Source organism: Prionailurus bengalensis, chromosome C1, assembly GCF_016509475.1.
Source record: "Prionailurus bengalensis isolate Pbe53 chromosome C1, Fcat_Pben_1.1_paternal_pri, whole genome shotgun sequence".
NCBI classification, from domain to species: domain Eukaryota; kingdom Metazoa; phylum Chordata; class Mammalia; order Carnivora; family Felidae; genus Prionailurus; species Prionailurus bengalensis.
This window is the reverse complement of record NC_057345.1, coordinates 176,973,636-176,986,134: the sequence shown is the minus strand read 5'-3', so window position 1 is coordinate 176,986,134 and position 12,499 is coordinate 176,973,636. Positions and strand designations below refer to the sequence as shown.

Here is a 12,499-nt window from a genome sequence, read left to right as displayed (position 1 = left end):
TCTGCTCTCAGAATTCAGCAACCAGAGAGAATAATTAAACCACTAGTCAGAGGCGTTTGGGGTTAATGGTTTTGCTCACCCTCTTTATGTAACATTAGTGAGAGTGGGGGAAATAATTCGCTGTCTTCTTAAAAACCAGGGGAATTTTTTGCTGAATTTGGTGTTGTTATGTCTAATTTGAGAATGTCTTATACCACTTAAGATGGTCATTTGTTACCCTATCCATGCTGGGTGCCTCCAAGATATTTGTTGGTATTCTATGAGGTACATTAATGTCCAAGAGGAGATCTAGAAAACATGCTTATCTTCTCTTGTGCCAAATTTGCTCTTGAGAATGGAATGATTATTTCTAATGTAATTTAATGCTAGAGTACCCTCTCTTACATTCGCTCACAAATGCAGAATGCTTTTAATGATGGTTCAGAAAGACAAGAGAATGGGATAGATTTTCTGGAGAAAAATTTGATATAAATTACTGGTTTTTAAAACTTATTTTGGACAAAAATGCCTGTGTTTAATATAGACTATGTATTTGAATACATGTGTTAAAGACACTTACATATAAGAGAAATAAGTTCATATTTTGTGAACCAGGTAAGATTAGCATTAAACTATCAGGTTATTTGTTTTAGCGGAGTCCTGAGTGGTGACATGCATGTGTCATTGTCAACATAGTGTCAAGGCTTTATTTCCCCTGGCCAAAAATTCCATTGCAAATCACAACAAATATAATGAAGTATTTAACCATATTTTCATGGAAAAATAGAGAGTAGTTTACCAACTCTCCTCTTGGATATCATTCAACAGTAACAATATGCCTTGAATAAATAACCAAACTCAAAGTTTAGCAATATAATGAAGAAGGTATAATAGAAAGGATTAAAAACAAGACACCTAAGGGCTATCCAAAGCTGATGCAATGTGCAACGAAGCTCCAGGAACAAAGTAAAACTAAACCTGTAGAGATATGTCAATAATAACTTGGGACAATAGTGGCAAATTAAAAAAAAAAATAGGGGCACCTAGATGACACAGTGGGTTGAGTGTCTGACTCTTGATTTTGGCTCAGGTCATGATCTCACAGTTTCATGAATTCAATCCCCACACCAGGCCCTGTGCTGACAGTTTGGAGCCTGCTTGGGATTCTCTCTGTCTCTCTTCCTCTCTCTCTGCCCCTCTCCCACTTGCACTGTCTCTATCTCTGTCTCAAAATAAATAAATAAAAACTTTAAAAAAAACAGCAAAATATGTGACATTCTACAAATAGCTGGGTTTGAAAAGTCCAGTTTATTCCAAAATGAATAATAAAAACAGAGTTAGCAAGAGCACTGATACAAAAATACTCTCAGGAAAAAAAGGTGGGAGAGTTTGGCTAAATTTACCAAATAACATGCTGGTAAATACCACAAAATGGATAAAAATTATGACCATTTTGCCATAAACTAAGTAAAACCTAATGAAGTAGTTTATTAAGAAAGGCCTACATTACAAATACAGCAAAAATTAATGATGAGCAAGGATGTGGAAGCAAAACCAAAAACCATCATAGGGAAATGAAGATGACATAGGAAGAAGCACAGGAAGAATCGATACTGCCATAACATAGATAGCAGATCTATGAAAAAAGGGCTTTTGGTTGAAAAGTTGAAATAAGATATTTGGCAAAGATGGATAAGTATTCTTGATAAAGATGCTTATAACTTAGTACCAAATGGCATTTCATTAACATGGTAAAATATTTACATGTCAGCATAGAAGCTTCATAATATTTAATATTAGAATTGCTTTCTCCAAACTCAGAGATAGAACATGGATATCCATTATTACCATTACAATTTAATATCTGAACAATTAGATAAGAAAAAGAAATAGAGGTTTAGAAATGAGAAGAGAGGAGGTAAAATGATTAGCTGCATAGAATATAATTGTGTACTGGGGCGCCTGGGTGGCGCAGTCGGTTAAGCATCCGACTTCAGCCAGGTCACGATCTCGTGGTCCGTGAGTTCGAGCCCCGCGTCGGGCTCTGGGCTGATGGCTCGGAGCCTGGAGCCTGTTTCTGATTCTGTGTCTCCCTCTCTCTCCGCCCCTCCCCCGTTCATGCTCTGTCTCTCTCTGTCCCAAAAATAAATAAACGTTGAAAAAAAAAATTTTTAAAAAGAATATAATTGTGTACTTATAAAACTTAAGGGAATGAGGTAAAAAATACTAAAAAAATAAGTGCAGTGTAAACTTAACAAACAAGTTAATAAATTTGCTATATACAGTCACCCCATAGAATAAATAATAGGAATAAAAAATACCTCATTTATAATAGCAACAGATAGGATAAAATGGCTAAGAATAAACATGTGATGTATAAGATCTATTTGAAGAAAACTATAAAACAGGGGTGCCTGGGTGGCTCAGTTGGTTAAGCTTCTGACTTCAGCTTAAGTCATGATCTCACAGTTTGTGGGTTTGAGCCTCATGTCAGGCTCTGTGCTGACAGCTCAGAGCCTGGAGCCTGCTTTCAATTCTGTGTCTCCCTTTCTCTCTGTCCCTCCCCCGCTCACACTCTCATTCTCTCTCAAAAATAAACATTAAAAAAATTTAAAAAAAGAAAACTATAAAACACTACAAACTCAAATAACAACTTGAAAAAATTGAATGTCCCATTATGTTTTGGGTTAGTAAGACTAATAATAGAAAAAAAAAACAGTAATAGTGGCCCACTCTGGGGTGGGGGTGAAATGTGGGAACTAGGGGAAAGGGGCAAGATGGAAGGAGATATTTTCACTCTATAATTGTATACCTTTAATGTATTTTGGTTTTTCAGCCATATGAATGAGTAGCTTACTCAAAAAAGCATAAAAAAATATAGGATATTGATTGAAAATTCATTACAATTTTAATAGTTAATTTTATAATTTAGTGAACTTTAAATGCTATATGAATGGTGTGAAGAATATTCAAGTAATGTTGGAATTTTCCAAAGGGATGCATATTTTGCCTGTAATGGAAATATTGATCAAAAACAACTTTTGAGTTTTGCTTACTGGTAATAGGGAAACCTGTTTAGGTTAAATTCTGACTCCCCAAAAAACCTATTATTGAAAATAAATATTTAGGAGATTCTCAATTACTGTTTCTTCATAAAATGACATATTTATTCTTTCCCTTTTATAGGTAGAGGAAGAAAGGTAAGTTTTACTTTGCATAGTTCCATTTTCATAAATTTCTTTTTTATTCTATGATAACTGTTCACACAGGACTGTGCTTTGTGTATTTGAAAGTCTTTTGTAAAGTACAAGTCTTTTGTAAGTACATACCATATAAATAAAAATATATAAACACAGTTCAGCTACTTTGCTTATAGATTACAACTGCCTCTATTTTATTCACTTTGTTAATTTTTGTTTATAGATATTTCTTCTAGAAGGTTGTAAATCTCTTAGGGATTGAGACTGTGCCACATGAGCCTCTGAATTACTTATATGTATCACTGTACTTAGTATATACCTTGCACATATTAGAAGTGCAGTAACTGCTTAGTGGAAGGAAGGAAGGAAGGAAGGAAGGAAGGAAGGAAGGAAGGGAGGAAGGAAGGGAGGAAGGGAGGGAGGAAGGAAGGAAGGAAGGAAAGAAGGAAGGAAGGAAGGAAGGAAGGAAGGAAGGAAGGAAGGAAGGAAGGAAGGGTAGGTGAGTGGGTGATGGCTGTTGTTCAGTGGGGTTGTGGTCCTGCTTCTATTGGTTGGGAAGTAAAGGTATGTCTAAAAGAATTAATTGAACACTTTACCAAACACACATCACCTTCTCTTCCCTCCCCTCCTGCCATTTCAAGGAGCCTAAGATCTAATCCCAGAGGCAAGCCTTACACTCAAGAGGACAATGTATGATATTGTTATGAGCCTAGATACAGCTGGCCAGTTTAGCCACTTGTCATCTGGATATGGGTAATCCCCCTGAGTGAAGAGAGTTACATTCCCTTGGAATTGTTCTCAGTTTTCTAGGTAATTTAAAAACTGTGGCATTTGCTTCAGTCTTATCCAGATGGGATGGGCACAGGGATCAGGAATGGAAATGGGAAGTCATCCCAAATTTCATGGCAGATATTAGGCAGATTACCAGCGACTTTAAATTGCCTTTACTTTTGCATACAGTAGAACTTCAGTAAGGTGATAAAGCAATGCTACACCTTCATGGTAAATGAAAGTGATGCTATCAAGGGAGGTCCTGGCTACTTTTATACTTTTGGATTAAAAAGGCAGTACCAAAAATTGTCTTATTTGGAATAAATATCAGTGAAGCTATTTAGATTTGAATATATGTCAAATGAACAGGTCTACAAATACCAGCTTACATATATTTACATTTGAAATTAAATCTGAAGTTTTCCAAAGGCAGTATGGGACAGCTGGGAGAAAGACACTCAAACCAGCTGCCAATTTACCACATTCTAGTTATGTGCCACTATATTCATGACTCTGTCATTTGTTATCATGTGCCATCAGAACTTTCAGAGCAGAGTAATGTTATAAAAATGTATTTTGTGCGTGGCTTATATTAATACTGGTGTTATTTATAATCTATTCTCTCATGCATGTTAACCCCCACATAATTACTGAGCCTTTGTTATATCCCTGTATGAGGCAAATGATACAGGTGATGCAATGGTGGGCAAAACACTGTGACTGTCTCCATGGTAATGGCATCCTAGAAAAGTGGCGAGGCATGTCCATGTGGCATTAAGTGATAAGTAACAGACAAGAGGTAAAATTAAACTGTAATTCACATCTGAATCAGAGTATTTGAATGTTATCTTTCCCAGTGAGTATGAAAATCACATTTAGCAAAAGTTTAGATAAATCTTCATTGCATATAAATTAACTTATTCAAAGCCCATATTATTTTTTATTTTTTCAAAGCCCATATTTAAAAAAAGCAACAAATACTTACATTAGTGGCTTATTTCCAAAATAAGAATTATCACAGAATCATTAGAAAAATTTATCATGGAACCTGATAATGTAACACCGAATCCCATATCAAGTATTGTGGAGCAATAAAAAGTTTGTAATAAGACATCAAAAAACTTACAATTTAGTTGAGAAAGGTACAAGCAAATACCATTCTCCTAAACACAAAGTAAGAGCAAAGGCTGCATTGTAATTGCTGGTCTCATAAAATGGAGATTTCCCAGTCATTCTTAGTGGACTATTTCATTTTTCTCTCTTTGGTTGAAATAATTTCTCCTCACTTTTTACTTGTTTTTTCTAAATTTATTCCAGAAATAAAGATTTTTTTTTCAGCATTATTCTCATAAAGTCCTTTAGGTGTTCGGCACACATTTACCTACCCTTCCTAAATAATTCAAATTCTTTCAGCATCTCAAAGAAAGCCCTTACAGCTCTTAAAAGATGAATTTTTATTACTTTCAGATTATGTTATAAATGGAAAGACCCAAGCTAGAAGTTAGGAGACTTAGAAATGCAGAGATAAGCCTGCTCTGTTTTACTGACCATATGTGTTCATCCCTTTCTTCTCTAGTCTTTTTGTAGGTTGTCTTTTAGTCTCTTGTGTTCTACCTTGAACTTAACTCATATAGATCTCCCTCCTGCCTCTGCAGAGAAATTTCCCAGGGCTGAATTATCAATTTATTCCTGACTTCCTAACCTTGGCAGTAGAATCAGCAGTGATGATCAGGGTATTGTTCTGCTATTGAATCCATTATTAAGACTATGATGATTGTAAAATAATTTTTAAATATCACTTTACAAAATTTTGTCAGAGGTGGGATACTACTGGAAGGATATAACTAAATTGTACCTATCAGGAGTACACTTAGGAGATCTGGATCAAACACCCAAAAAATATGTATGATCTTTAACCTACAACTTCAACTTCTAGAGATACACCATAAGGTATTAGTTAGAGGTACTACACAAGTATTTATAAACAAGGATATTCATTGTAATGATATTTTTAATTGTAAAAATGAAAGTATAATCTAAGAGTAAAATACTGAGGCATTGATTAAGTAAACCAAGTTCAGGTAAACAATGGAAAACTAAGAATACTACAGTGTTAAAAGTGGTTATCTCCTGGGTGTTGGGTATAATATTTAATTTCTTTTGTAAGTTTCCTCTATTTTCAAAATTCCCTGTTAACCAATATACTTTTTATAATCAGATAGAAGAGCAATAGATGTGAAAATAAAAATTAAATAAAATAGAACTCATTATTCTTTTTAAAAAATTTTTAAACATTTATTTATTATTGAGAGACAGAGCGTGAGCAGGGGAGGGGTAGAGAGAGGGGAGACACATAATCTGAGGTAGGCTTCAGGCTCTGAGCTGTCAGCACAGAGCCCGATGAGGGGCTCGAACTCATGAACTGTGAGATTATGACCTGAGCCGAAGTTGGTCGCCTAACCATCTGAGCCACCCAGGTGCCCCTAGAACTCATTATTCTTGCTTCTTCTACATTTTGGATATAATCCTTAATGTAGTCATATTTTGCAATTAACCAGTAAAAAGCATTATTTCATACTATATTAATGGAAATTAATATGGTCAAGAATTTATTGAGGTTTTCTGTTAGACAAAACGAGGATGTAAAGTAGACTTGATCATAACCTTAAGGAGACCAAAATCTGTTGGAAGACAAATTCAAAAATAAATAATACAAGTAGATACAAGGTAAAATAGAGGTATATGAAGGTAGAATTCATCCAATATTATTTTACCTATGTACTTGAAATCATGCTCTGAGAATATAATTTTTGAGAGACGAAAGTTCTAAGAATCCCATCTACATCTGTTATGTTTGCTACATCTATTATAAAAGGCAATTAAATTGTCCAGTGTTATTTCCTTTATGTTATGATTGTTTTTTGTGTTATTTTTGTCTTCCTATTCAGTTAATATTTTTTCTTGATTTTCTTCAGATATTGAGAATTACCTAACGAATATAAGTATGTTCTTTCTTTCTTTCTTTCTTTCTTTCTTTCTTTCTTTCTTTCTTTCTTTCTTTCTTCCTTTTGAAGATGAGAAAACTTACCTCTTGTTATTTCTCAGATTCTTCCATGAGTTTTAAAAAAGGTGGCAAGAGTTTTAGGAATGGCATCTGATAAGTTACTAAAACTAGGTGGCATAGAATATGAGTGTGAAAATTCAACATATCCAAGTTTTGTATTTTCTCTGAGTTTTCAGTATTTGGGTAGTTTTTCCTATGGTGTTTTGACTTTACATCCTTTTAATCACAAGTATTTCTTGGTCTGGTCAGTTCTTTAGATATTCACTATAAAGACTGAAGTTACGCATTTCAAACATTGGATTGATATTTTTGTGTCTTTCAGATAAGTAGTAATTTTTTTCATCAATGTCTGACTACTATAAATATTGCTTCTTTTCTCATTTTTGTTTTTTACATTTCTTACATAGAAATTCTCAGTGTTTACATGGAATATTCTAGTATGATATGACTATCCTCACCAAGCTATTATATTTTGATAATTGAAAAATTTTTGCTTCATAGGGACAAAAAGGAGAACCAGGATTAGTGCCTGTTGTAAGTATATGTATATATTGTTTTCATGTGTCTTTAATAAACTTAGCTATAGTATAGTTGTAAAGTTTTGCATATATACACACTCTGTGAAAAGGGATGTTAGTTATGGTATAACCAAGCTATAGTATAAGACAAACAAACCAAAAGAGGTTAATTCTTTAATATACTATTTAATGTTTATTTATTACAATATTCCTGACTTTTATTGTCCCATTACTATAAATGGAAATCAGGGTTTTCTAAAGTTAAGCATATTATATATAGATGTAAAGTGATAGTTAAGATGTATATATATATATATATATATATACATATATATATATTTTTTTGCATGTTTATTTATTTATTATGAGAAAGAGAGACAGTGCTAGCAGGGGAGGAGCAGAGTGAGATAGAGAGAGAATCCCAAGCAGACTCCAGACTGTCAGTTCCCAGCTCCAGTTCTTACGAACTGGGAGATCATGACCTGAGCCAGAACTAAGGGTGGACACTTACCCGACTGAGCCACCCAGGTGCCCCTATTTTTTGTGGTATAAATAGTCATGTAATCCAAATAAAAGGCATGACTTAATATTCCACACTTCTGGAAATATATCTTGTCATTTTCCTGATTGAAATTCCATATTGTATAAGAGTTCTTAAGACTTGTTTAGACTTGTACATGATCAAAAAGTATATTGTTAAGTGGGATGAAAATTCTTCAGCCATCAGTCTCATAGATCTCAAAGGAGTTATCATCACTCTGTCAGAAGAAAAGTATATGCATGTTGATTTATTTGGCAGTGTTTGACTTTTTGCTTTGCCTTGAAGTTGGCTTGTTTTTAACAAAGATTACCTAAAAAGTAAACCATTCATATTGTTGTCTTTCATTTAAAAACACTTATGTGTACTTACTATGTCTTACATGCTATTTTAAGTGCTTTACAAATATTTATTTGTCTTCATGACAACTTTGTGAAGGAGGTAATTTCGTAATCATCATCATCATTTTACAGAAGAGGAACATGAAAACATAAAGTAATAAGTAATTTGTCCAAAGTTAGACAACTGGTAAGGGATAGAGTTAGGATTTGAACCCAGGCCTCTTGGCTCCAGTGTGGTGCTCTTAATCCCTATAGCAGTCCTGCCTGTGTATATGAGAGTTTAAATTAGATAACATCTTAAGGCTTAAGCAAGGAGGACATGGGCATCAATTGACAACATCTGTTTGCTCAAAAAAAATTCACTGGGGCTTTTGTTGTTATTCTTATTTGTTTGACTACTGATTTTTCTTAAACTCTATCGAAACTTCATCCTTACAGATTATCTTGTTTATCATTTAGGTAACAGGCATACGTGGTCGTCCAGGACCAGCAGTAAGTAGTTTCCTCCAACATTCATGGTACTCTTAAGTTCTTACAGTTACTGAACATCTTTATGAATATTATATCCATCAAAAGACAATAGAATGAAAACCATGATGCTTGGTTTCTGGAAACGTTTTGTTTTGAAACATCTTCAAGTGTAAGCATTCCTTTGCAGCAATGAACGATATATAAAAGATCATTTCGTTCTGAAATTGATGAACCCTATTTTTCCTCCATGTTAGTGTTTTTATTGACTATGTGAGAGCCAAAATTGTTACAGTGTTAATTTTAGATTAGCTTTACTCATTAAGACACACTTACCTATTGTTTGGCAATAATTAAAGATAGACTACGTTTATCTGTTTAATGAAACAAACTGTTAATTTCATCTGTTAATGAAATTAAATCGTATTTCCATAGAATTTGAGAAATTATACAGCAGAATAGCATATTACTGGGTAGCACAAAAGACTACTGATTTCAGGTTTGGATTAGCAGTAGCATTCTAGGTAATTAGACAGAAAACACATACATATATTCCCTCAGATCATTGATAATTTAGGGTTTGCACATCTGTGTAGTTCTAAAAATCCAAACTGTAGGTGTTTGTGGCCATAATGTAGTGACAAAGGCTTGCTTAGGACAAGACAGCAAAAATGATCCTCATAAACTTCGTAATTATCATTCAAGCAATATATTTAGCTCACTGAGCTCCATGATGCTATAATGTAACACTTAATTCTTTAATTCTTTACAGACCTTTAAGCTTCATTGCTAATATAAATAGCCTTTCTGTGTACACAGAGCTTTTATACGCACATGGCTTTATTTTCTACAGTCTTCAACTGAACTGAATTAAAAAAAAAGTGATATTTCTGTTTTCCGATTTTCTTAGATCAAGCAAACATTTAAAATAAAAACATCTGAAGTATACGTGTTTTGCAGGCTTAATCACCACTTTCCATTTCAGGGGCCTCCAGGATCACAAGGACCAAGAGGAGAGAGAGGCCCAAAAGGAAAACCTGTAAGTTGACAGCAGAGTTCCCTTTTCAGTGAAGTGTACCATGTACCGGGTAAGCCCGTCTATACCACGTTCTTTGGATGCAACAAAGAGTTGGTGGCACTGTTTCTCTCTCATCTCTATTAAATGTGACAGAATTCAGGTCATGAAGTGATTGTGGGTCTTTTCTGATTCAGAGGAAAGTATCACATGGTAATAATTACCTATTATCTTTTTAGGTAACACAAATGACATTTCTTTGTCCCTCGTGAGGTCAAAGTAAAATAAAGTAGAAAACCTAAGGAAACATAATGAATACCTCATGTTATTTTCAGAAGTTGTAAATCATGAGTGAACAATGCCAGGAATGTACTGTTGAGATAAAACACCAAAGTTCTGTGATCTGTGGTTGCTGCAGGGATAACCAAACTGGATAAAGGAAAAAAAAAATTATTAGAGGACTAAATTTTATTTCAAGTGGTTGTACAATGAATTTATTTCCCAAATAACACTCTATTTTCACTGTGCAGCTGCTGCAGAACTATCAAAGGAGTCATTTTAAAAATCAACAAATCCGTTACCAGAACAAAGGGAACACCTTTAAATTTAAATGATCAACTTGATACCCTGGAGATAAAACATGAAGATATTATATAACACATGCCAGATGTTTTTTCTTATTAGCAAGTCCTAGGATAGCGATTCTGTTTCTTTTTATATCTTACCCTCAGAAACTAATGTCTTTCTGTATTAAATAACTCGCTTAATTTTTGTATTGCTATCATTATCTTATGTTTTAATTAGAAAACTTGTGCTGTTTAATTTTCTGTCTAATGTCTACTAAATTTAACTCTCTAGGTTTTTAGCTTTCCCAATATGTATTTATACATATTTAGGTGGGAGAAATAGATGAACAGGAGAGCAACAGACAACCTTGAATATATAAATAAAGAAAAATGTATTTTAGATAATGTTGCTTGGAACTCTTGCCTCTTGATTCATCTTTGAATACGTTTGACCAAGTATTGCATGATGACAGTACTACAAAATTGGGGCTGGAGTTATGGATGGTATTGGCAGGCATGGAGGTAAATGACAGCACCCCAGGGAAATGGGGCATAGTCGTATATGTGTGCAGTAATGCTATGTTCTGATTATCTTATGCTGTTATTCATTCTTCACTGCTGTTCTACTGAGCTGTCTCACGAGTACCGGTGACCTGAATACTGTTAGTAGCTCTCTAGATGCCTGTCCAAGGGTCTAGAATGACATAAACAGGTAGAAGATAATTTCAATTAGGTGGAGGGTGGTGGCCATCCAGTAACATTGTGCATCAATGTACTTGTGCCCAGGATAATTGATAACACTTAGTCCTAGGTCTAGGTGGAAGTTACTATAGAAATAGTGATTGCGTTTTCAGAATTCCTTGTTAGGATTCAGTGAGTCTGCTATCACCATGTCTTCTTTTCTTGACTTAGTATGTGATATGCTGCCCTTCCTATCTTGGTTAGCCCTGAGATAATCAATGGGAATTAGGTGTGTGTGTGTGTGTGTGTGTGTGTGTGTGTGTGTGTATTTAAAAGAGTGAGGAGTAGTTATTTATTTGGAATTAAGCAAAAACAATCCTGGCAGTTGCCCAAATAGGCAATCTGTTCCTCTGTTAATCCTAGCAAGCAGTGGGATGATAGTTTTTAACAATGGTCTCATTAAAAAAAAATGTGCCTATACTTTTGCTGATTTCCCTGGTGTAAATACTTCCACTATGGCCAATTGCAAGATACTGGCATGATGTTACAAAATATCCATTGGTAGAGCATTTTGCCTCAGGTCCCAAGACTTGCAGGAGCTGCTTAACTAGACTAAAGCTGTGGCTTGCACAACATACGGTGGTACTGCAATCATAAATACCGTTTTCTCCTCCTGCTTCCGTTACCATCAGACACTACAGAATGCTCACTATGTAATGCATGGTTTCTCAACCTCAACACTATTGGTATTTGGGGCCACGTAATAGCTATGCATTGTAGGATGGTTGGCAGCATTCCTGATTTCTACCCACTAGATGCCAAGTAGCAACACCTGTCCTCCTCCCACATACAATTGCGACAACAAAAATGTCTCTTGATGTGACCAAATGTCTCCAGGGGAGGGGAGCAAAAGTGCTCAGGATTGAGAACTACTGTGATATAAATACTCTCCGGAAGTCTTCATGACTAGTCAGTGACCCCCAGGACTGTCTCTTATCATACGTCCTTAGTTTTAACTAAATAATCCTAGTAACTTCATAGTGACAAACTAGCAATCTGTCAGGAGATAGATAGGGTGTGCTGAGTTCTAATTGCATATGACACTCAACCTCTGTAGATCTGTTTCTATATATGTAAAATGGGAAATATGCTATATTTTACCCACTCTAACATTTCATAATTTGTGTGTGTGTGTGTGTGTGTGTGTGTGTGTAGTGAATAAAGTTCTTGACGACTGGGGTAGTTAGTCCTTTCTATTTGTGAATGTTTAAAGGTCGCCACCTAGTGGTAATCTATAAGTACTTTGTATTGTAAATGGCTGCCTGAAATTAGTACTAGAGTATCTTGAGGAATGGAAG

The 12,499-nt window shown here is 34.8% G+C and overlaps 1 protein-coding gene across 1 annotated transcript in view; it reads left to right on the top strand.

Annotated features, from left to right (window-relative positions):
* Positions 1-12,499, top strand: part of COL5A2 (collagen type V alpha 2 chain) — a 146,907-nt gene that overhangs the window by 72,504 nt on the left and 61,904 nt on the right. The window contains exons 3-6 of the mRNA XM_043577277.1: positions 3,166-3,179; positions 7,516-7,548; positions 8,871-8,903; positions 9,865-9,918. Coding sequence (XP_043433212.1) covers positions 3,166-3,179; positions 7,516-7,548; positions 8,871-8,903; positions 9,865-9,918 — 134 coding nt within the window. The remainder of the gene's footprint in view (positions 1-3,165; positions 3,180-7,515; positions 7,549-8,870; positions 8,904-9,864; positions 9,919-12,499) is intronic.